This window comes from Pseudophryne corroboree, chromosome 2 (assembly GCF_028390025.1).
Source record: "Pseudophryne corroboree isolate aPseCor3 chromosome 2, aPseCor3.hap2, whole genome shotgun sequence".
In the NCBI taxonomy this organism is placed as follows: Eukaryota; Metazoa; Chordata; class Amphibia; order Anura; family Myobatrachidae; genus Pseudophryne; species Pseudophryne corroboree.
This window is the reverse complement of record NC_086445.1, coordinates 1039180815-1039205538: the sequence shown is the minus strand read 5'-3', so window position 1 is coordinate 1039205538 and position 24724 is coordinate 1039180815. Positions and strand designations below refer to the sequence as shown.

At 47.8% G+C, this 24724-nt stretch overlaps 1 protein-coding gene across 2 annotated transcripts in view; it reads right to left on the bottom strand.

Moving 5' to 3' along the window:
• CFAP44 (cilia and flagella associated protein 44) overlaps positions 1 to 24724 on the bottom strand; it is a 150872-nt gene that overhangs the window by 74087 nt on the left and 52061 nt on the right. For both annotated transcript variants that reach the window (XM_063956812.1, XM_063956813.1), the window contains exons 15-20: positions 24377 to 24529; positions 23874 to 24101; positions 23167 to 23315; positions 15370 to 15649; positions 15179 to 15234; positions 14681 to 14843 (exon numbers count right to left, since the gene is read on the bottom strand). In XM_063956812.1, coding sequence (XP_063812882.1) covers positions 14681 to 14843; positions 15179 to 15234; positions 15370 to 15649; positions 23167 to 23315; positions 23874 to 24101; positions 24377 to 24529 — 1029 coding nt within the window. The remainder of the gene's footprint in view (positions 1 to 14680; positions 14844 to 15178; positions 15235 to 15369; positions 15650 to 23166; positions 23316 to 23873; positions 24102 to 24376; positions 24530 to 24724) is intronic.

Here is a 24724-nt window from a genome sequence, read left to right as displayed (position 1 = left end):
TCGAGGGACTTAGGGGAGAGAAGTGAACTCACCTGCGTGCAGGATGGATTGGCTTCTTAGGCTACTGGACACCATTAGCTCCAGAGGGAGTCGGAACACAGGTCTCACCCTGGGGTTCGTCCCGGAGCCGCGCCGCCGACCCCCTTGCAGATGCCGAAAAGTGAAGAGGTCCAGAAACCGGCGGCAGAAGACTTTTCAGTCTTCATAAGGTAGCGCACAGCACTGCAGCTGTGCGCCATTGTTGTCAGCACACTTCATAGCAGCGGTCACTGAGGGTGCAGGGCGCTGGGGGGGGCGCCCTGGGCAGCAATGATAGTACCTTATTCTGGCTAAAAATACATCACATATAGCCCCTGGGGGCTATATGGATGTATTTAACCCCTGCCAGGTCTCAGAAAAACGGGAGTAGAAGCCCGCCGAAAAGGAGGCGGGGCCTATTCTCCTCAGCACACAGCGCCATTTTCCCTCACAGAAATGCTGGTGGGAAGGCTCCCAGGCTCTCCCCTGCACTGCACTACAGAAACAGGGTTAAAACAGAGAGGGGGGGCACTTATTTGGCGATATGACTATATATATTAAAATGCTATAAGGGAAAAACACTTATATAAAGGTTGTCCCTGTATAATTATAGCGTTTTTGGTGTGTGCTGGCAAACTCTCCCTCTGTCTCCCCAAAGGGCTAGTGGGGTCCTGTCCTCTATCAGAGCATTCCCTGTGTGTGTGCTGTGTGTCGGTACGTGTGTGTCGACATGTATGAGGACGATGTTGGTGAGGAGGCGGAGCAATTGCCTGTAATGGTGATGTCACTCTCTAGGGAGTCGACACCGGAATGGATGGCTTATTCAAGGAATTACGTGATAATGTCAACAGAGACGGCCGGCAAAAAAAATAGTACCTGTCCAGGCGTCTCAAACACCGTCAGGGGCTTTAAAACGCCCATTTACCTCAGTCGGTCGACACAGACACTGATTTCAGTGTCGACGGTGAAGAAACAAACGTATTTTCCTTTAGGGCCACACGTTACTTGTTAAGGGCAATGAAGGAGGTGTTACATATTTCTGATACTACAAGTACCACAAAAAAGGGTATTATGTGGGGTGTGAAAAAACTACCTGTAGTTTTTCCTGAATCAGATAAATTAAATGAAGTGTGTGATGATGCGTGGGTTTCCCCCGATAGAAAATTATTGGCGGTATACCCTTTCCCGCCAGAAGTTAGGGCGCGTTGGGAAACACCCCTTAGGGTGGATAAGGCGCTCACACGCTTATCAAAACAAGTGGCGGTACCGTCTCCGGATAGGGCCGTCCTCAAGGAGCCAACTGATAGGAGGCTGGAAAATATCCTAAGAAGTATATACACACATACTGGTGTTATACTGCGACCAGCGATCGCCTCAGCCTGGATGTGCAGAGCTGGGGTGGCTTGGTCGGATTCCCTGACTAAAAATATTGATACCCTTGACAGGGACAGTATTTTATTGACTATAGAGCATTTAAAGGATGCATTTCTATATATACGAGATGCACAGAGGGATATTTGCACTCTGGCATCAAGAGTAAGTGCGATGTCCATATCTGCCAGAAGATGTTTATGGACACGACAGTGGTCAGGTGATGCAGATTCCAAACGGCACAAAGAAGTATTGCCGTATAAAGGGGAGGAGTTATTTGGGGTCGGTCCATCGGACCTGGTGGCCACGGCAACTGCTGGAAAATCCACCGTTTTTACCCTAAGTCACATCTCTGCAGAAAAAGACACCGTCTTTTCAGCCTCAGTCCTTTCGTCCCAATAAGAGTCATATCTGCCCAGGGATAGAGGAAAGGGAAGAAGACTGCAGCAGGCAGCCCATTCCCAGGAACAGAAGCCTCCACCGCTTCTGCCAAGTTTCTCAGCATGACGCTGGGGCCGTACAGGACCCCTGGATCCTACAAGTAGGATCCCAGGGGTACAGATTGGAAAGTCGAGACGTTTCCCCCTCGCAGGTTCCTGAAGTCTGCTTTACCAACGTCTCCCTCCGACAGGGAGGCAGTATTGGAAACAATTCACAAGCTGTATTCCCAGCAGGTGATAATCAAAGTACCCCTCCTACAACAAGGAAAGGGGTATTATTCCACACTATGTTGTGGTACTGAAGCCAGAAGGCTCGGTGAGACCTATTCTAAATCTGAAATATTTGAACACTTACAAAGGTTCAAATCAAGATGGAGTCACTCAGAGCAGTGATAGCGAACCAGGAAGAAGGGGACTATAGGGTGTCCCGGGACATCAGGGATACTTACCTCCATGTCCCAATTTGCCCTTCTCACCAAGGGTACCTCAGGTTCGTGGTACAGAACTGTCACTATCAGTTTCAGACGCTGCCGTTTGGATTGTCCACGGCACCCCGGGTCTTTACCAAGGTAATGGCCGAAATGATGATTCTTCTTCAAAGAAAATGGACGACCTCCTGATAAGAGCAAGGTCCAGAGAACAGTTGGAGGTCGGAGTAGCACTATCTCAAGTAGTTCTACGACAGCACGGGTGGATTCTAAATATTCCAAAACCGCAGTTGTTTCCGACGACACATCGGCTGTTCCTAGGGATGATTCTGGACACAGTCCAGAAAAGGGTGTTTCTCCCGGAGAAGAAAGCCAGGGAGTTATCCGAGCTAGTCAGGAACCTCCTAAAACCAGGAAAAGTGTCAGTGCATCATTGCACAAGGGTCCTGGGAAAAATGGTGGCTTCTTACGAAGCGATTCCATTCGGCAGTTTTCACGCAAGAACTTTTCAGTGGGATCTGCTGGAAAAATGGTCCGGATCGCATCTTCAGATGCATCAGCGGATAACCCTGTCTCCAAGGACAAGGGTGTTTCTTCTGCGGTGGCTGCAAAGTACTCATCTACTAATGGGCCGCAGATTCGGCATTCAGGAAGGGTCCTGGTGACCAGGGATGCCAGCCTGAGAGGCTGGGGAGCAGTCACACAGGGAAAAAATTTCCAGGGAGTGTGATCAAGTCTGGAGAATTCTCTCCACATAAATATACTGGAGCTAAGGGCAAGTTACAATGCTCTAAGCTTAGCAAGACCTCTGCTTCAAGGTCAGCCGGTATTGATCCAGTGGGACAACATCACGGCAGTCGCCCACGTAAACAGACAGGGCGGCACAAGAAGCAGAAGGGCAATAGCAGAAACTGCAAGGATTCTTCGCTGGGCGGAAAATCAGGTGATAGCACTGTCAGCAGTGTTCATTCCGACGCCCGGGAGAGTGGGGATTTCATCGGGAAGTCTTCCACATGATTGTGAACCATTGGGAAAGACCAAAGGTGGACATGATGGCGTCCCGCCTGAACAAAAAACTGGACAGGTATTGCGCCAGGTCAAGAGACCCTCAGGCAATAGCTGTGGACGCTCTGGTAACACCGTGGGTGTACCAGTCAGTGTATGTGTTCCCTCCTCTGCTTCTCATACCCAAGGTACTGAGAATTATAAGACGTAGAGGAGTAAGAACTATACTCGTGGCTCCGGATTGGCCAAGAAGGACTTGGTACCTGGAACTTCAAGAGATGCTCACAGAGGACTCATGGCCTCTGCCGCTAAGAAGGGACTTGCTTCAGCAAGTACCATGTCTGTTCCAAGACTTACCGCGGCTGCGTTTGACGGCATGGTGGTTGAACGCCGGATCCTAAGGGAAAAAGGCATTCCGGAAGAGGTCATTCCTACCCTGGTCAAAGCCAGGAAGGAGGTGACCGCACAACATTATCACCACATGTGGCGAAAATATGTTGCGTGGTGTGAGGCCAGGAAGGCCCCACGAAGAAATTTCAACTCGGTCGATTCCTGCATTTCCTGCAAACAGGAGTGTCTATGGGCCTCAAATTGGGGTCCATTAAGGTTCAAATTTCGGCCCTGTCGATTTTCTTCCAGAAAGAATTGGCTTCAGTTCCTGAAGTCCAGAAGTTTGTCAAGGGAGTACTGCATATACAACCCCCTTTTGTGCCTCCAGTGGCACTGTGGGATCTCAACGTAGTTCTGGGATTCCTCAAATCACATTGGTTTAAACCGCTCAAATCTGTGGATTTGAAATATTTCACATGGAAAGTGACCATGCTGTTGGCCCTGGCCTCGGCCAGGCGAGTGTCAGAATTGGCGGCTTTGTCTCACAAAAGCCCATATCTGATTGTCCATTCGGACAGGGCAGAGCTGCGGACTCGTCCCCAGTTTCTCCCTAAGGTGGTGTCAGTGTTTCACCTGAACCAGCTTATTGTGGTACCTGCGGCTACTAGGGACTTGGAGGACTCCAAGTTGCTAGATGTTGTCAGGGCCCTGTAAATATAGGTTTCCAGGACGGCTGGAGTCAGGAAAACTGACTTGCTGTTATCCTGTATGCACCCAATAAACTGGGTGCTCTTGATTCTAAGCAGACGATTGCTAGTTGGATGTGTAGTACAATTCAGCTTGCACATGCTGTGGCAGGCCTGCCACAGCCAAAATATGTAAATGCCCATTCCACAAGGAAGGTGGGCTCATCTTGGGCGGCTGCCCGAGGGGTCTCGGCTTTACAACTTTGCCGAGCAGCTACTTGGTCAGGGGCACACCCTGACTGAGGAGGACCGGGAGTTCTCTCATTCGGTGCTGCAGAGTCATCCACACTCTCCCGCCCGTTTGGGAGCTTTGGTATAATCCCCATGGTCCTGACGGAGTCCCCAGCATCCACTTAGGACGTCAGAGAAAATAAGAATTTACTTACCGATAATTCTATTTCTCGTAGTCCGTAGTGGATGCTGGGCGCCCATCCCAAGTGCGGATTGTCTGCAATACTTGTACATAGTTATTGTTACAAAAAAATCGGGTTGTTATTGTTGTGAGCCATCTTTTCAGAGGCTCCTCTGTTATCATACTGTTAACTGGGTTCAGATCACAGGTTGTACAGTGTGATTGGTGTGGCTGGTGTGAGTCTTACCCGGGATTCAAAATCCTTCCTTATTGTGTACGCTCGTCCGGGCACAGTATCCTAACTGAGGCTTGGAGGAGGGTCATAGGGGGAGGAGCCAGTGCACACCACCTGATCCTAAAGCTTTTACTTTTGTGCCCTGTCTCCTGCGGAGCCGCTAATCCCCATGGTCCTGACGGAGTCCCCAGCATCCACTACGGACTACGAGAAATAGAATTATCGGTAAGTAAATTCTTATTTTTTGGGGTTTGATTTACTTTCCTTTGCTACTAGCTTTTCAGTTACTACTTTAGCCGTTCTTATTTCTTTTTTGCATATCTTGATGCAAACCTTATAGTACTCGAATGTCTCTGCCTTCCTGTCTGATTTGTATTGTCTGAATGCTCGCCTTTTTTTGCTCATTAATTCCTTAATATTTTTATTATGCCACATTGGTTTGGAGTTTTTAGTCCTTTGTTTGCTGCCCATGGGAATAAATTATGAAAATTAATACTGAATGTGACCATATTGTAGTCGCTGTTTCCTATGGGCTTCCCTACTATAATATTTGATATGAAATCCCCATTCTCCGTCAACAACAGGTCTAAGATTGCATTGTACCTAGTTGGTTCCTCGATTAGTTGAAGTAAGTAGTTATCATTTAGTGTGTTTAAAAACATATTACCCCTAGCAGTATCGCATGAATAGCTTGTCCAATTTATCTCCGGATAGTTAAAGTCTCCCATCACTATTACGTCGCCTGCTCCTGCCGCTTTATCAGTTTGCTTCAGCAACATTTCCTTGTTAGATATATTAATGCCAGGGGGCCTATAGCATAGCCCCACTACTATCTTTTTCTTTACCTTTCCCCCCGTATGTAATTTCAACACATAACGTCTCAACAGTGTTTACAGTTTCCTCATGAATATCCTCCCGTACATCGGGTTTTAAAAACGGCTTTACATAAAGACACACCCCTCCACCCCGTTTGTTTGATCTGTCTCTCCTGAACAGCGTATAACCCTCCATATTAACCGACCAGTCATGAGATTCGTCCCACCAGGTTTCAGTAATGCCTATAATATCGTACTGATTGCTTGCGGCAAGGATGTCATGTTCCCCCTTTTTACCTGTTAGGCTTCTAGCGTTTACATACATACAATTAAGATAAGTATTTCTCCTTGCGATAGAGACATCATTTTCTGTATGCAGTAACGGTGACACATAAACGTCACTAGTCAGTGATTTGGCAATACCATTGGTAATACCCTTATTAGTACCCATATTAATGGCCGTGAAGTCTGCTCTTTCCCTCCCCCCTTCTCCACCCCCATTTGGTTCACTATCACCATCTTTACTGTTCTCACTGCATGACCCGTAGTTTCTAACTAAACCCTCCCCCCAGGCACCTAGTTTAAAATCTCCATCATTCTAACCGTCCTGCCCCCCAGCACCGCTGCCCCCTCCTCGTTCAGGTGCAATCATGACAAAAAAGATGGCACCTGACTGAGAAGTCCACCCAGTGTTCCAGGAACACAAACCCCTCTTTCCTACACCAGTCCCTAAGCCACACATTTACCTCCCTGATCTCCCACTGCCTCCCTGGGCTAGCGCGTGGCACTGGTAATATTTCAGAGAATATTACCTTAGATGTCCTTGCCTTAAGTTTCTTGCCTAAATAACCTATAATCTATCTTAAGGACATTCCACCTACCACTAACTTTTTCGTTGTTGCCAACATGCACCAAGACCGCCGGGTCGTTCCCAACCTCTCTCAACAATCTATCTACCCGGTCCGCGATGTGCCACACCCGAGCACCCGGTAGACAACAGACTGTACAGCGATCACGGCCCCGGTAGCAGATTGCCCTATTTGTCTTCCTGATAATGGAATCCCCTACCACCACAATCTGACAAGTTACCTCACTATCGTTTATTCCAACTGTGCCGGAGGGTCCGCTCCTCTGGTTGCTAAAGGGAACAGTCTCCTCCGGCACCGTCATTTCCTCACTACCATCTTCCGAATCTACGTCCAATCGGGCAAACTTGTTGGGGTTTGGTAGTTCAGAGATGTCGTGCCTCCCCCTCGTTTTCTTTCTCCTAATTGTGACCCAGCTGGCTACCTGGTCATCCTCATTTACCGATGACCCCTCCTGCAACTCCTCCACCATTCTATCTAAGCCTAGCTCGAGACTGTGACTCTCCCTCAGACGTATAACGGTTTGCTCTAAGTCAGTTAGCTGGGCTTCCAGGCCAACCGTTCGCACACACCTCATACAGATGTAATCACACTGGGACGGTTGTTCCAGGTGCGCATACATCTTGCACGACATGCACTGAGTGAGATCCTCAATCACGGCCCTTCCCATTTTTTTAATTCATCGCTAACTCCCTATTACCTTTAACTAAACAATACAAACTATACTACACAATACAGTACTATAGCCTAGCTGTGAAGAAAAACAATACAAACTATACTACACAATACAATACAGTACTATAGCCTAGCTGTGAAGAAAAACAATAATCACTACAGTACAATAACAATTACAGAACAGTAATTGGTAATTCGAATCAAGGGTAGGGGGAGAGAGAAAAGAAGAAAAACACTTATGTACTATACAATACATAATAAATTCAAAACAGTAATATAAAGTTGGTAGTCTGATACTTATCTGTGGGGGCCCTCTCCTGCGGCACCCCTGTACCTCCTCCTATCTGTGGGTCTGCTGTGCTGCTCAGTCAGCATCTCTGTCTTCTGCTGTGTCTCCTTTGGCTGCCGGGACCCTCGTCTCGTCCCCTGCGTCGGCTCCCGCTCTGTCCCATCTCCGGCACCTTTACTAGTTCCTGATCCAGTTCCTGCACTGCTCTATCTCCTCTCCGGCGGCGGCGCCCGCACAGTCCCCTCTATGGCCCCTTGTGGCAGAACTCAGACTGGCTCTAGGACCAGGGCAGTCGCTAATGGTCCCCTAACACACAGGGGGGGCCCCACTCATTGCTACAGTACATAACCAGCGTCAACATGACCTGCACCCACGAACCATGTGGTGCAGGCTGCAACAAATGACACAGTGTGAGGTGACACTGTCAGCACAAATGGGAGCAGACAAGTGGAATGTGCAAGAAGGAGGAACAAGAAGGTCATGTGCGGCACCACTGGTATGGCCGTGGCGTACCAAATGCTCCATCAAAGACCCTGCTGTAGTCTGCAGGTTCTAAGATTTGAGACCACAAGGATGTAAGTAGTAGTGGGCATGCATAATGTGAACTGGGGTAACTGTGGCATCATGTGATCTGAGGTAACTGACGTAATTTGAACTGGAGGCACTGTGGCATTATGTGTACTGGAGGCATTGTGTGGCATTATGTGTACTGGAGGTAATATTTCACATTATGTGCACTGGGGGCACTGTGTGGCATAATGTGAACTGAAAGCACTGTGTGGCATTATGTGTACTGAGGCACTGTGTGGCATTGTGTGTACTGGTGGTAATATGTCACATTATGTGTACTGGGGGCACTGTGTGCTGCATTATATGAACTGGAGGAACTATGTGGCATAATGTGAACAGGAGGCACTGTATGGCATAATGTGAACTGGAGTAACTGGAATCATGTGATCTGAGGTATCTGACATAATTTAAACTGGAGGCACTGTGTCGCATTATGTGAACTGGAGGCACTGTGTGGCATTATGTGTACTGGAGGCACTGTGTGGCATTATGTGTACTGGAAGCAATATGTGGCATTATGTGACTGGAGGCACTGTATGGCATTAGGTGTACTGGGGGTAATATGTGGCATTATGTGTACTGGGGCACTGTGTGGCATTATGTGAACTGGTGGCACTGTGTAATGTTAACTGGAGGCATTGTGTGGCATAGTGTGAACTGGGGGCACTGTGTAATATGAACTGGAGGCACTGTGTGGCATTATGTGAACTGGGGGCTCTGTGTAATGTGAACAGGAGGCACTGTGGCATAATGTGAACTGGGGGCACTGTGTAATGTGAACTGGAGGCACTGTGGTATAATGTGAACTGGAGGCACTGTGTGGCATATAGTGAACTGGATGCACTAAAGTGTTCAAAATATTTGTGCTGCTGGGAGTATACACAAAATAAGAATTTACTTACCGATAATTCTATTTCTCGTAGTCCGTAGTGGATGCTGGGGACTCCGTCAGGACCATGGGGAATAGCGGGCTCCGCAGGAGACAGGGCACATCTAAAAAGCTTTTTAGGTCACATGGTGTGTACTGGCTCCTCCCCCTATGACCCTCCTCCAAGCCTCAGTTAGGTACTGTGCCCGGACGAGCGTACACAATAAGGAAGGATCTTGAATCCCGGGTAAGACTCATACCAGCCACACCAATCACACCGTACAACTTGTGATCTGAACCCAGTTAACAGTATGATAACAAAACGAAGTAGCCTCCGAAAAGATGGCTCACAACAATAGTAATAACCTGATTTTTGTAACAATAACTATGTACAAGCATTGCAGACAATCCGCACTTGGGATGGGCGCCCAGCATCCACTACGGACTACGAGAAATAGAATTATCGGTAAGTAAATTCTTATTTTCTCTAACGTCCTAGTGGATGCTGGGGACTCCGTCAGGACCATGGGGATTATACCAAAGCTCCCAAACGGGCGGGAGAGTGCGGATGACTCTGCAGCACCGAATGAGAGAACTCCAGGTCCTCCTTAGCCAGAGTATCAAAATTTGTAAAATTTTACAAACGTGTTCTCCCCTGACCACGTAGCTGCTCGGCAAAGTTGTAATGCCGAGACTCCTCGGGCAGCCGCCCAGGATGAGCCCACCTTCCTTGTGGAATGGGCATCTACATATTTCGTCTGTGGCAGGCCTGCCACAGAATGTGCAAGCTGAATTGTACTACAAATCCAGCGTGCAATAGACTGCTTAGAAGCATGAGCACCCAGCTTGTTGGGTGTATACAGTATAAACAGCAAGTCAGACTTTCTGACTCCAGCCGTCCTAACTATATATATATATATATATATTTTTAGGGCCCTGACCACGTCTAGTAACTTGGAGTCCTCCAAGTCCCTAGTAGCCGCAGGCACCACAAGAGGTTGTTTCAGGTGAAAACGCTGACACCCCTTCATGAAGAAACTGGAGACGAGTCCCAGTTCTGTCCTGTTCAAATGGAAAATTTTAATATGGGCTTTTGTAAGACAAAGCCGCCCATTCTGACAATCGCCTGGCCAAGGCCAGGGCTAACAACATGGTCACTTCCCATGTGAGATATTTGTCAACAGCATGGTCACTTTCCATGTGAGATATTTCAAATCCACAGATTTGAGCGGTTCAAACCAATATGATTTTAAGAAATCCCAACACTATGTTGAGATCTCACGGTGCCCCTAGGGGCACAAAAAAGCTGTATATGCAATACATCCTTTACAATCTGGACTTCAGGAACAGAAGTCAATTCTTTCTGGAAGAAAATCTACAGGGCCGAAATTTAAATGTTAATGAACCCCAATTTGAGGTCCAAAACACTCCTGTTTTCAGGAAGTGTAGAAATCGACCTAGTTGAATTTCCGTCGTGGAGCCTTCCTGGCCTCACCCACGCAACATATTTTCACCACATGTGGTGATGACGTTGTGCGGTCACCTCCTTCCTGGCTTTGACCAGGGTAGGTATGACCTCTTATGGAATGCCTTTTCCCCTCAGGATCCGGCATTCAACCGCCATGCCGTCAAACGCAGCCGCGGTAAGTCTTGGAATAGACATGGTACTTGCTGAATCAAGTCCCTTCTTAGCTCCCCAGGCCCTTAGTCCTCTGTGAGCATTTCTTGAAGTTCCGGGTACCAAGTCCCTCTTGGCCAATCCGGAGCCACTAGTATAGTTCATACTCCTCTATGTCTTATAATTCTCAATACCCTGGTTATGAGAAACAGAGGAGGGAACACATACACAGACTGGTACACCCACGGTGTTACCAGAACATCCACAGCTATCGCCTGAAGGTCTCATGACCTGGCGGAATACCTGTCCCGTTTTTGTTCGGGCGGGACGCCATCATGTCCACCTTTGGTCTTTGCCAACGGTCCACAATCATGTTGAAAAACTTCCCTATGAAGTTTCCACTCTCCCGGGTGGAGGTCATGCCTGCTGAGGAAGTCTGCTTCCCAGTCGTCCACTCCCGGAAAGAACACTGCTGACAGTGCTATCACATGATTTTCCGCCTAGCGAAAAATCCTTGCAGTTTTCACTGCCCTCCTGCTTCTTGTGCCGCCCTTCTGTTTACGTGGGCGACTGCCGTGATGTTATCCCACTGGATCAATACCGGCTGACCTTGAAGCAGAGGTCTAGCTAAGTTTAGAGCATTATAAATTTGCTCTAAGCTTATTTATGCGGAGAGAATTCTCCAGACTTAATCACACTTCCCTGGAAATTTTTTCCCTGTGTGACTGTTCCCCAGCCTCTCAGGCTGGCCTCCGTGGTCACCGGCATCCAATCCTGAATGCCGAATCTGCGGCCCTCTAGAAGATGAGCACTCTGTAATCACCACAGGAGAGACACCCTTTTCCTTGGATATAGGGTTATCCGCTGATGCATCTGAGGATGCGATCCGGACCATTTGTCCAGCAGATCCCACTGAAGAGTTCTTGCGGGAAATCTGCCGAATGGAATTGCTTCGTAATAAGCCACCATTTTTACCAGGACTCTTGTGCAATGATGCACTGACACTTTTCCTGGTTTTAGGAGGATCCCGATTAGCTCGGATAACTCCCTGGTTTTCTCCACTGGGAGAAACACGTTTTTCTGGACTGTGTCCAGAATCTTCCCTAGGAACAGTAGACGTGTCGTCGGAAAAAGCTGCGATTTTGGAATATTTAGAATCCACTCGTGCTGTCGTAGAACTACTTAAGATAGTGCTACTCCGACCTCCAACTGTTCTCTGGACCTTGCCCTTATCAGGAAAGCGTCCATGTTTCTTTTAAGAAAAATCATCATTCCGGCCATTACCTTGGTAAAGACCCGGGGCGCCGTGGACCATCCAAACGGCAGCGTCTGAACTGATAGTGACAGTTCTGTACCAGGAACCTGAAGTACCCTTGGTGAGAAGGGCAAATTTGGTGTAGGTAAACGTCCCTGATATCCAGTGACATCATATCGTCCCCTTCTTCCTGGTTCGCTATCACTGCTCCGAGTGACTCCATCTTGATTTGAACGCTTGTATGTAAGTGTTCAAATATTTCAGATCTCACCGAGCCGGTTGGCTTCAGTACCACAATATAGTGTGGAATACTACCCCCTTCCTTGTTGTAAGAAGGGTACTTTGATTATCACCTGCTGGGAATACAGCCTGTGAATTGTGTGAGGGGGAGACGTCTCGAATTTCCAATGTACACCTGGGATATTACATGTAGGATCCCGGAGTTCCCTTGCGAGTGTTGCTGAAACTCTTGAGATGACCCCCTACCGCACCTGAGTCCGCTTGTACGGCCCCAGCGTTATGCTGCGGACTTGGCAGAAGCCGTGAGGAGCTTCTGTTCCTGGGAATGAGCTGCTTGCTGCAGTCTTCTTCCCTTTCCTCTCCCCCTGGGCAGATATGACTGGCCTTCGCCCGCCTGCCCGTATGGGGACGAAAGGACTGAGACTGAAAAGACTGTGTCCTTTTCTGCCAATAGGTGACTCGGGGTAACAAAAGGTGGATTTTTCAGCTGTTGCCATGGCCACCAGGTCCAATGGACCGCCCCTTTATACGGCAATACTTCCATATGCCGTCTGGAATCTGCCTCACCTGACCACTGTCGTGTCTTCGTCTGGCAGATATGTACATCACATTTACTCTTGATGCCAGAATGCAAATATGCCTCTGCGCATCACACATATATAGAAATGCATCCTTAAAATGCTCTATAGACAATAAAATCCTGTCCCTGTCAAGGGTATCAAAATTTTCAGTCAGGAAATCCGACCAAGCCCCCTCAGCGCTGCACATCCAGGCTGAGGCGATTGCTGGTCGTAGTATAACACCAGTATGTGTGTATATACTGTTATGATATTTTCCAGCTTCCTATCAGCTGGCTCCTTGAGGGCGGCCGTATCTGGAAACGGTAACGCCATGTTTTTTATAAGCGTGTGAGCGCCTTGTCCACCCTAAGGTGTGTTTTCCAACTCGCCCTTACTACTGGCGGGAAAAAGGGTATACCGCCCATAACTTTCTGTCGGAGGAACCCCACGTATCATCACACACTTCATTTAATTTATCTGATTTAGGCAAAACTACAAGTAGTTTTTTCCCACCCTACAAAATACCCTTATTTGTGGTACTTGTGGTATCAGAAATACGTAACACCTCCTTCATTGCCCTTAACATGTAACTTGTGGCCCTAAAGGAAAAATACGTTTGTTTCTTCACCGTCGACACTGGGGTCAGTGTCCGTGTCAGTGTCTGTCGACCGACTGAGGTAAATGGGCGTTTTTACAAGCCCCTGACGGTGTCTGAGACGCCTGGACCGATACTAATTTGTCCGCCGGCTGTCTCATGTCGTCAACCGGCTTGCAGCGTGTTGACATTATCACGTAATTCCATAAGTAAGCCATCCATTCTGGTGTCGACTCCCTAGAGAGTGACATCACCATTACAGGCAATTTTCTCCGTCTCCTCACCAACATTTTCCTCATACATGTCGACACACACGTACCGACCTACAGCACACACATACAGGGAATGCTCTGATAGAGGACAGGACCCACTAGCCCTTTGGGGAGACAGAGGGAGAGTTTGCCAGCACACACCAAAAGCGCCATAATGTATATAACAACCCTAGAAGGTGTTGTTTCTATATATGGGCTCTTAATATATAATTATATCGCCAATTTATGCCCCCCTTCTCTTTAACCCTGTTTCTGTAGTGCAGGGGAGAGTGGGAGCCTTCCTCACCAGCGGAGCTGGTCAGGAAAATGGCGCTGAGTGCTGAGGAGAATAAGCTCCGCCCCTTTCACGGCGGGCTTTTCTCCCGGTTATTAGGAAAACTGGCCTGGGTTAAATACATACATATAGCCTTAATGGCTATATGTGATGTATTTATTTGCCAAATAGGTATTTATATTGCTGCCCAGGGCGCCCCCAGCAGCGCCCTGCACCCTCCGTGACCGTGTCAGTGAGCCGTGTAGCAACAATGGCGCACAGCTGCAGTGCTGTGCGCTACCTCTCTGAAGACTGTGAAGTCTTCTGCCGCCTGTTTCCGGACCTCCGTTCCGCCGTCTTTCTTCAGCGTCTGTAAGGGGGATCGGCGGCGCGGCTCCGGGACGAACCCCAGGCTGACCTGTGTTCCGACTCCCTCTGGAGCTCAGTGTCCAGTAGCCTAAAACTTCAATCCTCCTGCACGCAGGTGAGTTGCAAGTCTCTCCCCTAAGTCCCTCGTTGCAGTGATCCTGTCGCCAGCAGGAATCACTGATTAGAAACCTAAAAAAAAACTTTACTAAACAGCTCCTTAAGAGAGCCATCCAGTTTGCACCCTTCTCGGACGGGCACAAAAACCTAACTGAGGCTTGGAGGAGGGTCATAGGGGGAGGAGCCAGTACACACCATGTGACCTAAAAAGCTTTTTAGATGTGCCCTGTCTCCTGCGGAGCCCGCTATTCCCCATGGTCCTGACGGAGTCCCCAGCATCCACTAGGACGTTAGAGAAATAATGTTATTCAATAACAAAGCCAGAATATTATTTTGACAAATTTGTTACCATGGGTCCTCCACAAATCTTAATCTGGCCCAGAGAATACCTACCACTCTGCCCAGCTGCATGTGAGCAGGCAGCTCCGTATTCTTCCGCAGTATGAGCCGGAACTCGTTTCTCAACATGGCAAGCTGCTGTCTCTTGCTGGCCTTCTTCTCCTCGCCTTGTTTCAGGAGCAGATCGTATTGACGCTTCTGTTTGGCAATCTCTATGCTGAAGAGAAGCAGACAGGACATCACAGCGACACATCAGATGCATGCACACTTCCACCACCCACACATAAACTACACCCATGAAACCCCTTTTCTGTATTATTACTAATCTGGTAGAGTTCTGGGTACATTACAACACAACCTTATATAGTGCAGAGCAATGATGCTTATTGATGACCGTTTGCATTGCACTATAATTGCTATATTACTAATAATGAAGCCTTGGCCAGCTGATGGTTTATAGAGTTTTCTGGAGGTCAGCCAGCAGCAGAATATAACCAGGGATGTGCATGTGCGCACTGTAAGTCAGGAGCTGATTGGCTGTCGTAGACTTACCTGTAAGCATTGGGATCCTCAATATCCTCCGCGGGTTTCTCTGTCTCCAGGTTACTCTGTAATACAATTTCGATAATGCGTATTATGTATATAGTAGAGGAGCTGGGCTAATGTTACAGGCTTTTGGGGGAAGTTGGGCAAGTGGTAGGGAATGTAACACACTGGCAGGGGGCAAATAGCAGGAGACATACCCTAGGTGATGGCACTTTTGCTTTCTTCAGACTCAGATTTCGCTCAATGTCTTCCATGGAGAGGATCCTGAAGGTGAATATATTGCCATCCGCTCCGCAGGTTACCAGATACTGGTCATCATAGCTGGAGCTGACTGCTCGGATGGCACCATATTGGTTATCATGGATGCCGAGGGACCAGTAATTGCTCATGGAGGTAAGTAAAGAATCATTGGGCTGAAGTGGATAGACCCGCACCGCCCCGTCCTGCATCCCGCAGAAGAGCAGCTGCTTGTTGGAGCTGCAGATGAAAAGGATAAGCCCATCAATAGCATAGGACCACTGTCATTACTAGGAGACATCAGCAGCATAAGACCACTGTCATTACTAGGAGACATCAGCAGCATAAGACCACTGTCATTACTAGGAAACATCAGTAACATAAGACCACTGTCAGTACTAGGAGACATCAGTAACATAAGACCACTGTCATTACTAGGAGACATCAGTAACATAAGACCACTGTCATTACTAGGAAACATCAGTAACATAAGACCACTGTCATTACTAGGAGACATCAGTAACATAAGACCACTGTCATTACTAGGAAACATCAGTAACATAAGACCACTGTCAGTACTAGGAGACATCAGTAACATAAGACCACTGTCATTACTAGGAGACATCAGTAACATAAGACCACTGTCATTACTAGGAGACATCAGTAACATAAGACCACTGTCATTACTAGGAGACATCAGTAACATAAGACCACTGTCATTACTAGGAGACATCAGCAGCATAAGACCACTGTCATTATTACTAGGAGACATCAGCAGCATAAGACCACTGTCATTACTAGGAGACATCAGCAGCATAAGACCACTGTCATTACTAGGAGACATCAGTAACATAAGACCACTGTCATTACTAGGAAACATCAGTAACAAAAGACCACTGTCATTACTAGGAGACATCAGTAACATAAGACCACTGTCATTACTAGGAGACATCAGTAGTATAAGACACTGTCATTACTAGGAGACATCAGTAACATAAGACCACTGTCATTACTAGGAGACATCAGTAACATAAGACCACTGTCATTACTAGGAGACATCAGTAACATAAGACCACTGTCATTACTAGGAGACATCAGTAACATAAGACCACTGTCATTACTAGGAGACATCAGTAACATAAGACCACTGTCATTACTAGGAGACATCAGTAACATAAGACCACTGTCATTACTAGGAGACATCAGTAACATAAGACCACTGTCATTACTAGGAGACATCAGTAACATAAGACCACTGTCATTACTAGGAGACATCAGTAACATAAGACCACTGTCATTACTAGGAGACATCAGTAACATAAGACCACTGTCATTACTAGGAGATATCAGTAGCATAAGACCACTGTCATTACTAGGAGACATCAGTAACATAAGACCACTGTCATTACTAGGAGACATCAGTAACATAAGACCACTGTCATTACTAGGAGACATCAGTAACATAAGACCACTGTCATTACTAGGAGACATCAGTAACATAAGACCACTGTCAGTACTAGGAGACATCAGTAACATAAGACCACTGTCATTACTAGGAGACATCAGTAACATAAGACCACTGTCATTACTAGGAGACATCAGTAACATAAGACCACTGTCAGTACTAGGAGACATCAGTAGTATAAGACACTGTCATTACTAGGAGACATCAGTAGAATAAGACCACTGTCATTACTAGGAGACATCAGTAACATAAGACCACTGTCATTACTAGGAGACATCAGTAGCATAAGACCGCCGTCATTACTAGGAGACATCAGTAGCATAAGACCGCCGTCATTACTAGGAGACATCAGTAACATAAGACCACTGTCATTACTAGAAGACACTAGTAGGATAAGGCCACTGTCATTACTAGGAGACACCAGTCGCATAAGACCAATGTCATTACTAGGAGATATCAGTAGCATAAGACCACTGTCATTACTAGGAGACATCAGTAGCATAAGACCGCCGTCATTACTAGGAGACATCAGTAACATAAGACCACTGTCATTACTAGAAGACACTGGTAGGATAAGGCCACTGTCATTACTAGGAGACATCAGTAACATAAGACCACTGTCATTACTAGGAGACATCAGTAACATAAGACCACTGTCATTACTAGGAGACATCAGTAGCATAAGACCACTGTCATTACTAGGAGACATCAGTAACATAAGACCACTGTCATTATAGGAGACATCAGTAGCATAAGACCACTGTCATTATTAGGAGACATCAGCAGCATAAGACCACTGTCATTACTAGGAGACATCAGTAACATAAGACCACTGTCATTACTAGGAGATATCAGTAGCATAAGACCACTGTCATTACTAGGAGACACCAGTCGCATAAGACCACTGTCATTATTAGGAGACATTAGCAGCATTAGACCACTGTCATTACTAGGAGACATCAGTAACATAAGACCACTGTCATTATTAGGAGACATCAGCAGCATAAGACCACTGTCATTACTAGGAGACACCAGTAACATAAGACCACTGTCATTACTAGGAGACATCAATAGCATAAGACCACTGTCATTACTAAAAGACATGCAGTGAGCGAGTCCCCAGATACCCTGCACCTTTCTGCAGCAGGGTACATTGTGTTCCACAGGTAAACATTGGGGTGTAGAGTGGTTCTTGATCCAGAGGCACCAACAGGCTAAAGCTTTAGGCTGTCCCAGGATGCATTGGGGCCTCCTCTATAACCCCGTCTCCAGGCACTGGAGCTCAGTTTTGAGTTGGTGCCTGTTGCAGCAGGTCACTTAACAGGGGGGCTGCAATGGGCAGCCCTGAAAAGCTTTCTAAGAAGACTTCATGGGCCGCAGCGCTGATATGTCAGTGTGACATTGTGTGCTGCGGCTCCATCACCTCCCAAGTGGCGTTGTATACTTCCGCGACTCAGTTCCCGGGTACTTGCGGAGATGCTCCGGGTCTAGGCACACGGTCGCAGACGCTCTCCTGGTTCACGTGGCTGCTACGGGGAGGAGGTAAGAGGGTCCCCCAGGCGGGACCCACCATTAAATCGCGTTCCTGTTGCGGTCTAAGGAGACGGACCGCGACGCTGGTGTGAACACTGTCACCGAGCAAGGACTCCACTAGACCGCCAGGGCATAGGAGTACAGGTCATGTGTATTAATGCCCATTTTTTAATAAGACTCCATAGTACCGGCGGTGAGGACCAGCATAGGGGAGCCGGTGCTTGACCTGTAGCCCCTCCCCCAGCCCAGGGCACCATCTACTGCAGATTTTCCCACCCTGGAGCTGCCTCACACTCTCCCTCACTTCCTGACTGAGACGCTGGGCGCCATCTTCTAAGCATAGCTGTGGCTGGTCTCCGGTGCAGTTTTATTTTCATAATAATTATCTGCATTGCCTGTGACTGTGTGTGCCTATGGGGTATAAGCAATTGCGGTCGAATTTCCGAAATTGTCGAAAAACAGGACTTTTTCGCCCAAAAAAAAAAATCGACAATGCAATTCAGTACTTTCCGTCAAAAAAAATGGACTTTCCAAATTCGACTTTTTGAAATTCGACATTTGTCAAATTCGACATTTCGGCAATGGTACAAATGCGGCAATTCGCCAAAAGTATATTCAATTGAAGTTTGGAAATTCGACAACAGTGCTTTTAGACAGTAAATTCGTCATTTTCAATCCGCCACACTTTGGTGGCGGAATCTAATAAAATTAAAAAAAAAACACATGTTTTTTTTGGTGTTTTTTTTATTGGTAATAGCATATCTATTTATATTAGAAGGGATTAGGTACTTGGTTTGTCTATTTTGGAGGCACAAGTATTATTTATATCTTTTTAAAAATATATATATATATATATATACATATATATTTTTTTAATGGAATGGTAAAAATCTGAAAAAAAATGGCGTGGGGTCCCCCCTCCTAAGCATAACCAGCCTCGGGCTCTTCGAGCCGGTCCTGGTTCTAAAAATCCGGGGGGGAAAATGACAGGGGATCCCCCGTATTTTTAAAACCAGCACCGGGCTGTGCGCCTGGTGCTGGTGCAAAAAATACGGGGGACAAAAAGAGTAGGGGTCCCCCGTATTTTTTACACCAGCATCGGGCTCCACTAGCTGGACAGATAATGCCACAGTCAGGGGGTCACTTTTATACAGCGCCCTGCGGCCGTGGCATTAAATATCCAACTAGTCACCCCTGGCCGGGGTACCCTGGGGGAGTGGGGACCCCTTCAATCAAGGGGTCCCCCCCCCCAGCCACCCAAGGGCCAGGGGTGAAGCCCGAGGCTGCCCCCCCCCCCCCCAACCAAGGGCTGCGGATGGGGGGCTGATAGCCTTGAGAAAATTGAAAGAATATTGTTTTTTCCAGTAGTACTACAAGTCCCAGCAAGCCTCCCCCGCAAGCTGATACTTAGAGAACCACAAGTACCAGCATGCGGGAGAAAAACGGGCCCGCTGGTACCTGTAGTTCTACTGGAAAAAAAATACCCAAATAAAAACAGGACACGCACACCGTGATAGTAAAACTTTATTTCACACATGCCGACACACACATACTTACCTATGTTCACACGCCGACCTCTGTCCACTTGTCCAAGTAGAATCCACGTGTACCTGTGAATAAAATTATACTCACCTGATCCAGTACTCCCTTACAGGTGCTGTACATAGACCCACTATTGCAGCCTCTTGGGCTGCAAAAGATATTGACTCATGGGTTTAGGCATTAGAGGAAGAGCTGCCTGAGGATATAAGTGACAATGCCAGACAATATCTGTCTCACATTACTACCGCCGGAGGCGTCCTCTGAGGCGGGTGTGTTGGCAGCCAAGGCATCGACTACGTCTGTCCTGGCTCGCCATATTCTGTGGTTGAGGTCATGGAAGGTGGACCTGGACTCCAAAAAGACCTTGGAGGTACTCCCCTTTAAGGGGGACATTTTCTTTGTGAAGACCTTAATACAATTGTGTCTGAGTTAGCAGCTGCTAAGACTGCTTTTCTCCCAAATACTAATCCTTCTGCATAGAAGGCAAAAGGTACCACTTTTCGTTCCTTTCAGCCTCAAAGGAAAGCAAAAGGTCAGGCATACCCGAGACAGTCTCGTGCTCCCAAAACCACTAAGCCTAAGGCTAAACAATTCTGGATAGCCAGTCAGCCTGCTTCTAAACAAGACAAGCCTGCCGCATGATGGGGCGGGCCTCACCCTGGAGGACCCCAGGGTGGGAGGCCAACTTCTGCAGTTCACCCAGGTCTACTTAAAGTCCACTTCAGACTCATGGGTGTGGGAAGTTTTCTCTCACAGGTATGCAGTCTCATTCAAGAGACGTCCCCCTTGCCAGTTTTGCACCACGGTTATCCCTTCAGATCCGTTAAAGGCACAAGCTATGCAAAAGGTTGTGAGTTCCCCCCTGAATACAGTAGTAGTAGTGCCCGTACCTCTGTCCCACAGAGGCAGAGGTTACTACTCGACCTTGTTTCTATGTCTGAAACCCAATGGGTCTTTCCAGCCTATACTCAACCTCGAATCACTGAACAAGTTTGTGAGAGTGTCCAAGTTCCATATGGAAACACTGCGCTCAATTGTACTGGCTATGGAACCCGGAGACTATATGGTATCCCTGGATATACAGGATTCATACCTGCATATACCTACTGCCATGCAGTATCTGCGGTTTGCTATTGGCGACCTACACTATCAGTTCCAGGCTTTGCCATTTGGACTGGCTACGGCTCCTCGGATCTTCACCAAGGTCATGGTCGTAATGACGGCACATCTCCGTCACCAGGTAGTCAGGATCCTGCTGTATCTGGACGACTTGCTGATTCTGGCAAACTCCCAGGATGCCCTCCTCAGTCATCTGCAACTAACGGTAAGCTTCCTACAAGCCCTCAGTTGGCTCATCAATTGGAAGAAATCCTCGCTGGTCCCAGCTCAGACCATGGCGCACCTGGGGGCACTCCTGGCACACACCGTCAGCGACTGTTTCTGTCTCCAGAAAATGTCCTGAAGCTTCAAGGTTCCGGTCTTCCGATCAAGGACCAGGGATCCTCAAGCAGCGTTCGTGGATGCACTAGCAATTCCATGGAACTTTCGGCTGCCCTACGTGTTCCCTCCAGTGTCACTCCTGCCCAGGGTCCTGCGGACGTTCAAACAAGAAGGAGGTACACTACTTCTCGTCGCTTCAGCGTAGCCCAGATGGCATTGGTTCTCAGACCTGCAGGGTCTATCGACAGAGCATCCCCTTCTCCTGCCTCAGCGTCCAGACCTACTCGTACAGGGCCCTTGTCTTTATACAGACCTGGCCAGACTGGCTTTGACGGCGTGGCTCTTGAAGCATCACTCCTGAGGGCCAAAGGATTATCTGAGGCGATCATCCATACTATGCTGTAAGCCCGCAAACCGGCATTTGCCCGGATCTATTACAGAGTCTGGAATTCTTACTTTACCTGGTGTGCTGATAAGAATTATGATGCATACAGATTCAGAACTTCCAGAATTCTGGCTTTTCTGCAATGCAGCCTGGATTTAGGCCTTTGTCTGGCCTCCCTCAGTTCATATATCTGCCTTGTCGGTTTGGTTTCAGAGGAAAACTGCGTCTATACCTGACGTTCATACATTCACTCAGGGTGTCTTAAGGATTCAGCCTCCCTATGTCCCTCCTGTGGATCCATGGAATATATCTGTTGTCCTGAATGCCCTGCAAGAGTCTCCATTTGAACCTCTTGAGTCAGTGGACCTTAAATGGCTTACGGCCAAGGTCTTGTTTTTACTGGCTATTGCCTCTGCTAGAAGGGTGTCGTACTTAGGCGCTTTGTCCTGTCGTCCACCCTTTCTGATATTTCATCGTGACCAGTGGTGTCAACTTTTCACCTTAACCAAGAGATTGTGGGTCCGGCCTTTATCTCTTCTGATTTGTCCTCCAAAGGGCGGTCTTTGGATGTGGTATGGGCTCTCCGTATATATATGGAGAGGACTGCCTCTACCAGGAGGGCAGATTCCCTCTTCATACTGTCTGGTTTTCACAAACGTGGCTGGCCTGCAAACAAGCAAACCTTAGCCAGATGGATTAGAATGGTGATTGCACAAGCTTATGCGCAGGCTGGTCTCCCTGCTCCTGCTGCTATCAAGGCCCATTCTACTCGGTCTTTTGGACCTTCTTGGGCGGACTGCCGTGGCGTGTCCGCAGAACAATTGTGCAAGGCGGCTATGTAGTCCTCAGTGAACACGTTCATTAGGTTCTATGTCTGTGATACTTCCACCTCCCAGGATGCTTCCTTTGGAGGCGCGTCCCTCCCTTGAGAAACTGCTTTATGACATCTCAGATGTTTCCCTGTGGAACACAATGTACTCTGCTACAGAAAAGAAGAATTATGGTAGACTTACCATGGTTAACTCTCTTTCTGCGAGGTACGTTGGGTTCCACAGGGCGCCCACCCTGACGCACCTAACTTCTATGGGTTTGTATGGCATTAGCCGCTGGTCCCTTCTCCTGTCATGAGAACGTGGTTCTATGTGACTAACATCTGCCTTCTCTCTTACCTACTCCTGCATTTGATTGGTTAACGAAACTGAGCTCCAGTGCCTGGAGGCGGGGTTATAGAGGAGGCCCCAATACATTCTGGGACAGCCTAAAGCTTTAGCCTGTTGGTGCCTCTGGATCAAGATCCACTCTACACCCTGATGTTTTCCCTGTGGAATCCAATGTACCTCACAGAAAGAGATTTAACCGTGGTAAGTCTACCATAACTCTACTTTCCTCTACCTGAAGTGCATTCTGTGGATTGGGTTGGTGTCGGTACTTTCCATGGGCAGAGCCCTCAGTGGTTCGTCCCTTCTCATAGAGGGATCTTCAGATTGATGTTCTCCATCTGTAAACTCACAGAGGTAGAGGAACCCTGCGTCGTACCCATCCTATGTTGAAAAAGAGAAGACATCAGACAATTTGGGGGTGATACAGAGTTGAGTACAAGCCAGGCTTTGCTGATAATATATGTTTTTGCACTGTGACTGCTCCAGGGCTGAGCATTTGCAAGTACAGGTTACTCAATGGGGCGAGTAACTTGGTTGCATCTCTACGAGCCCTTGAAGGGGCATAACTGGTTGGTGATGGGGTGTTTGCATGTAGGCAAAGTTTAGTAAGGGTGCATCAGTTGAATCTGGGTTGTGCAAAGCTGTGAGTACACGGAATTACACCTGTTTACCACCTGGTACACGGCTGGCTCAAGTGTACACTGATAATGACGACTAACAACCCCCCCGTACAGATAGGGGATTGTACCATCTGCATACACGCCTGAATGCTGCCTTGAGCTCCACACATGCAGTGCAAAAAGCAATAACGGCCAACTTGCATTTAACCCTGCTTGGGCTCCTCTAGGTCTCTCTCAAGACTAACATGTTTTGGGGCTGCCGGCTGCTGTGAAGGTGCAGTGTCACACATGAGGGAACTGCAAGGGATGGACAGCGTACCAAGGACAGCCAGAACTTCCCGGCAGTGGCGTAGAAGCCACAGAGAACAGGACTGGGTTCTTTCGGAACATATAGCTCTGGCAGCTTGTCCTCCTCATCATCCGACATCGGCTCCAGGTCTTCCTCTGTCAGCTCTACTCCCCGCTCCTTCTGCTGCTGTATCCAGGCTTCTCGCTCCTTCTGTTTCTGCTCCCGCTTCTTCTGTATGCGGGCCAGCTGCTCCTCCCTCTGCAATAGAGACATGTGTGCAATGCTTCTCGCTGATTACAGGGGTCCTCAACTAAAGATTTCCTATATACAGCACTTAATCAGTAGGATGCATTCCCTTTATGTAACAGGGAGCAGGCTGGGCCACTCTCCCTCCCCTCAATTATTAGCTACTTATAGCATAGAATACACGATGAGTTCATGTTTAGTTCTAGGAGGAGGACCACGTCATGTCTGCACGCTGGTTACCCCTCAGCTGTGGGAATCTTACATATATACCGGGAAGATGCGTTTACCTCAATCTTTGACTTGATGCTGCTGAATCGGAAGTAACGTAGAGGAAGGTTAGAGATCTCATAGGTGGAGATAGGATCCGGCTGCTCAGCAGCGGGAGATGGAATCTGAACGGCGAATCCGTTCTCACACAGAACCAGCAGTGTGTTCTCCTCCTGCAGAGATGGGATAGGAGGTCATCAGTGGACACTATGGAGGCCGTATAAGCATGCACCTGTCATACACCCAGCGAACGCAGCCGTTCTGTCGGATAAATATATAGTCATACCCCTTTTACGCTAAAAAACTGGGTCACGGAACATGGGTTTCAAGCCGTGTTACAGCAGCTTGAAACCCGCTTACAGTTTACA